Source organism: Cryptomeria japonica, chromosome 7 (genome assembly GCF_030272615.1).
Source record: "Cryptomeria japonica chromosome 7, Sugi_1.0, whole genome shotgun sequence".
NCBI lineage: Eukaryota > Viridiplantae > Streptophyta > Pinopsida > Cupressales > Cupressaceae > Cryptomeria > Cryptomeria japonica.
In genome coordinates, this window is record NC_081411.1 from 100,699,217 (window position 1) to 100,703,581 (window position 4,365).

At 35.9% G+C, this 4,365-nt stretch overlaps 1 protein-coding gene across 1 annotated transcript; it reads left to right on the forward strand.

Annotated features, from left to right (window-relative positions):
• Positions 1-312: 312 nt before the first annotated feature.
• LOC131073462 (LRR receptor-like serine/threonine-protein kinase FLS2) lies at positions 313-2,789 on the forward strand. Its single transcript, XM_058009897.2, has 2 exons — positions 313-2,087; positions 2,166-2,789. Exons 1-2 carry the CDS (start codon positions 377-379, stop codon positions 2,528-2,530), a joined length of 2,076 nt encoding a protein of 691 aa, XP_057865880.2. The 5' UTR covers positions 313-376; the 3' UTR covers positions 2,531-2,789.
• Positions 2,790-4,365: the final 1,576 nt, after the last annotated feature.

The window sequence follows — 4,365 nt, forward strand, 5'->3', positions numbered from 1 at the left end:
ATTGGCCCACAGATTTTAGATCATTATCCCAAGCCCCGCCTTTAGTTTGCTACACCCCCTCCACTAATTCTTTTTCCGCGTTTACTATTCCTCCGCTTTCAAAACTATTCTGTTTCTATGCATTTCTTTTTCCATTGCTTTAAATTCATTTTGCTTCTACGGGTGAGTAATATAATTGATGTAAAACTAAAACTCTTCCCGTTTTTAACCTAATTTAACCTGGAAAGCCAACGAAATAACTTTCTGCTCATCTCATATTTACAAAGCTAGTGGAAGTGGGTATAGGCTAGCTAGAATGGATGGAAAGGGAAATCTTTACCAAAAGGATTCCATCTTTGTCCTAAAACTATGATTGTCATGTCGTGGACAATGAGAGATGTTACGGAAAGTAAATAAACGAGCTTGTTACAGCTTTATGATGCCCAACGTTTTGGGCAATCTACTGAATGGCAGCAAAGCAAAATTTCTATATATTCAGTCCCTTCGATCGTATTTTCATTGCTTGGATGACATGGCATCTTACACAGCTTTTTTCCTTGCATTGGTGACGGGAATACTGTCTCTATGTGCACCTACAGCTAGTGGTGGTGAAGCCATTGATCTTGAAGCTCTATCTTCCTTCAAGATTTCTATAACCTCAGATCCCCTCGATGCTCTGGCCAATTGGCGAAACCTTACCCATCACTGTAACTGGCCTGGTGTGGCCTGTGATTCGCGCAGGAGCGTCGTCTCCCTCATTTTGCCTGAAAAGCAGCTTGAGGGCGTCATTTCCCCTTTCATTGCTAATATTTCTTATCTGACTTACCTGGATTTATCGTCAAATTCCTTCCGAGGCTCAATTCCTTTCTGTTTGGGTAAATTAGGTCGGCTCCAGTCTTTGAGTCTAGCCAGCAATGTTTTGGACGGTAGCATTCCTGAGACCATTGGGAACTGCATCAGTTTGACAACAGCTAGTCTCTCGAACAATAAACTATCAGGCCATATCCCTTCTGCTCTCGGTGGCTGCAAGAAGCTTCGAGGACTTGACCTGTCTAGCAATGTTCTAGAAGGTATGATTCCTGTGAATATTTCTCAGCTGCTCAATTTGGAACAACTTCTCAACCTGTCAAATAATCGGTTAGAGGGTGTAATCCCAGCTGAAATAGGTCGCCTTAGTTTGTTATCAAGTCTTGATCTTTCTTCTAACATGCTGAGTGGAAGGATACCATCGGAGCTGGGGAATTTGACAAAGCTGAGATATCTGAATATTTCTCGCAATCACCTTGAAGGCCCTGTTCCTCAGATTGGAGTTTTGGCAAGTTTTAATTGGTCGAACTTTGAGGGAAACGATGAGCTCTGTGGTGTGAGTGACTCGAGCCCATGCTCTAAGGTAGCGCGTTCTCATCAACACAGACGACATACTGCAATGGTTGCTTCTGTAGTTTCAGTTTGTGTCTTTCTCGCTCTACTGTTTTGCTTCGTTTTCTATTGTATTTGTTTGAGGGATCGTCACCGGACTACTCTAATAGAGTACAACCCTTATCCCGACCCAAATTACAAAAAGAGCTACCTGCAGGAAAGGACCGACTCTTTCAATGCCGAAAACATTATCGGAAGCAGCAGCGGGAGCATTGTCTACAAAGGGGGAAACATAGCTGTGAATGTTTATAAGACTGATTGTTCTCGACAGACAGATTTTTTCTATAGGTACATAGGTTCTCTCCTTAAAATTAGGCATCGCAATCTACTGAATGTGGTGGGATTTTGCCGTGAGGAAAGTTTTTATGCTTTAGTAACAGAATACGAGCCCAACGGACATCTAGATACTCTCATGCATGCTGCGAGAATGGAGGACCGCAGGATGACGTTCGACCTAAGCAAGCGTATTGATGTTCTCATATCCACAGCCGGGGCACTTATTCATCTGCACGAATATTGTCAGTCTCGCATCGTCCATGGCCATCTGAAGCCCACAAACATTTATCTGGATGAACATTTTCGATTTCGTGTGGGTGGTTTTGGTACGCTTGAACTGCTTCAAGACCATCTTCAGCAAGAAAGGAAAGCTTCGTCTGCTATGGAAGGGACAATCAGCTACTTAGCACCAGGTAAGAATATGTCCTTTAATTGATCTATCTTAAGCGATTTATAGTACGGCAATAGTAATAATGGATAAGCGTTTGCAGAGCTAGCCGACATGGAAAGGGTGACTCCAAAAGCTGATGTTTTCAGCCTTGGCGTAATCTTAATGGAAATGTTGACGGGGAGAAAAGCCCCTGCAAGTTTGGAAACCGAAAGTGGCGAAAGAATAAGCCTGCGACAGTGGATTGAAAAGGGCATCAATGGCGGCAGCCTAGCTACTCTAGCTGATCCAGCTCTTGGGCAGAACATAAGTGAGAGAGAAAGCGAAAGAAAAAAGATTGCTGATCTATTTAAGATATCTCTGCTGTGTACCGAAGAAATAGTGGAAAGTCGTCCAACTATGAGCCAGGTGCTTGCTTGGCTTGATAATATTAAACACGATAGAGTGGACAGTAACACTGGTATTTGAATGTGCGTGATCTCCCTTTGCTGTAAAGAGTTTGCCGGTCTATATTTCTGGGATGTGTTCTGATTTTCTCTTTCCACAATGAAAGACTTTATGTGGAAGGACTTGTTTGTAGTGTAAGAATTACAATGCGTATTTTGTATCGTAATCATTTTATTGTGAGTTCTATAATGTTTTGTAAAGCATGTAATCAATATTTCTTTATATGATATAATTGATCTGTATGGTTATATCATTTATAACTTCCTTTTGCTTTTTCATATATGAATATGAGTCTACAAGAAACTAAGATCGTGATGTGAATTTACACATAATTTTATTGTATGTTTATAAAATTTAATGAAGTTCTATATTTAAAATTCAATTTTTTTATTTTTGTTGACAAGTCATTCAATGTGAGGTAGCATATATTTTAGGTTTTCGTAAAGAAAGTTTTTAAGTATAGAATATTAGGATCATTCACAAATCTAATGGTACATTATGTTGAAGCACAATCTTTTTTTTTTTTAAATATCATAAAAGATTTGAACTTAGCACCATCTAAGTACCTACAACATAATTTTTTCCATTCTTTAACTTTCATTCATATATTTGTTATTTTTTATTTAATAACCCCTTCTTTTCAATCTTTATTTACACATGGACATTATTATTTTAAAGTCTTTCTTGAATTTATAAAATCTCTAGGCCATCTTTCTTCAAATTTATAAAATCTATAGGCCATCTTTCTTAAAATTTATAAAATCTCTAGACCATCTTTCTTCTTGAGTTCATTGGTTGATTTAAAGTTTTATTAACTCATCCAAAAAGAGTAAAAAATCGTTGTTTTTGTTTGGACTTCTAAAGCCATGTAAATTTGATTTGAATTCTTTTTGAATTCTTTTTCCCCTAATTGTGCTATTGTGCTAGCACTTTCATATTTGTCCCTGGTGTTTCTCAATTTTACTACCTATAGGTACCTATTTTCTCCCACAATCACCGATACGATTCATGTTGCCTACCAACATTTTATGGGTTCCTCTATTTTTTGTGAAGCTTTTTTGGGGTTCATTTATTTTCTTTGCGTTCCATGAACTAATATCATTTCTTGAAATCCAAAACTTCACACTATCTTAGAACATAACCTTTAGCATCTTAATCAAAGATCTGGCTACATTGTATTAATCCTCATGCATTGTTACCAAGCCTAGTCGATGTCAATGGCATATGCACACTTTAAACAAATTCATCAAAGCACCTTGTTTCATAAATGATCTCAGATATTATATTTATATATAAATTATAAAAATTAACCCAAGACTAGTTAATCTCAATACTATTCTAGTTAATCTCAATACTATTCTTGAATAGCAAATCTAAAACCAACCATCTTCAAAATCTATATAGGTTGTTTTTTTTTTATTGTAATTTTTTTTTAATATATTTTTTCTTCGTTTTTGTTGTTTTATGTTCATATATATATTTTATTTATTTATGTATTTTTGTCGATCCGAAACTTTTATGCAAAAATTTAAACAAAATCGAATCTAAAAACAATTGATTAATATCTCATGATTTGTGATAGATTGTTCTATCTTTTTCTTTCAGCTCTTTTTTAGCTGTTTATTATTTTAATTATTATAAATTATTTTAATTCAATACTAATAAAAAAATTGTTACTGTGGACATATCTTAATTAATTAATGCTATCAGATTTCCACAATCCATGTTATAATTCTTATAATGCTTCTGGATTCGATTGTATGCAAGATTTGTATCATCAACGAATCACGCTCAATGAAACATTATAAGAATTATATCTTAATTAAATTAAACTTGAAATCAATTATGAAAATTAA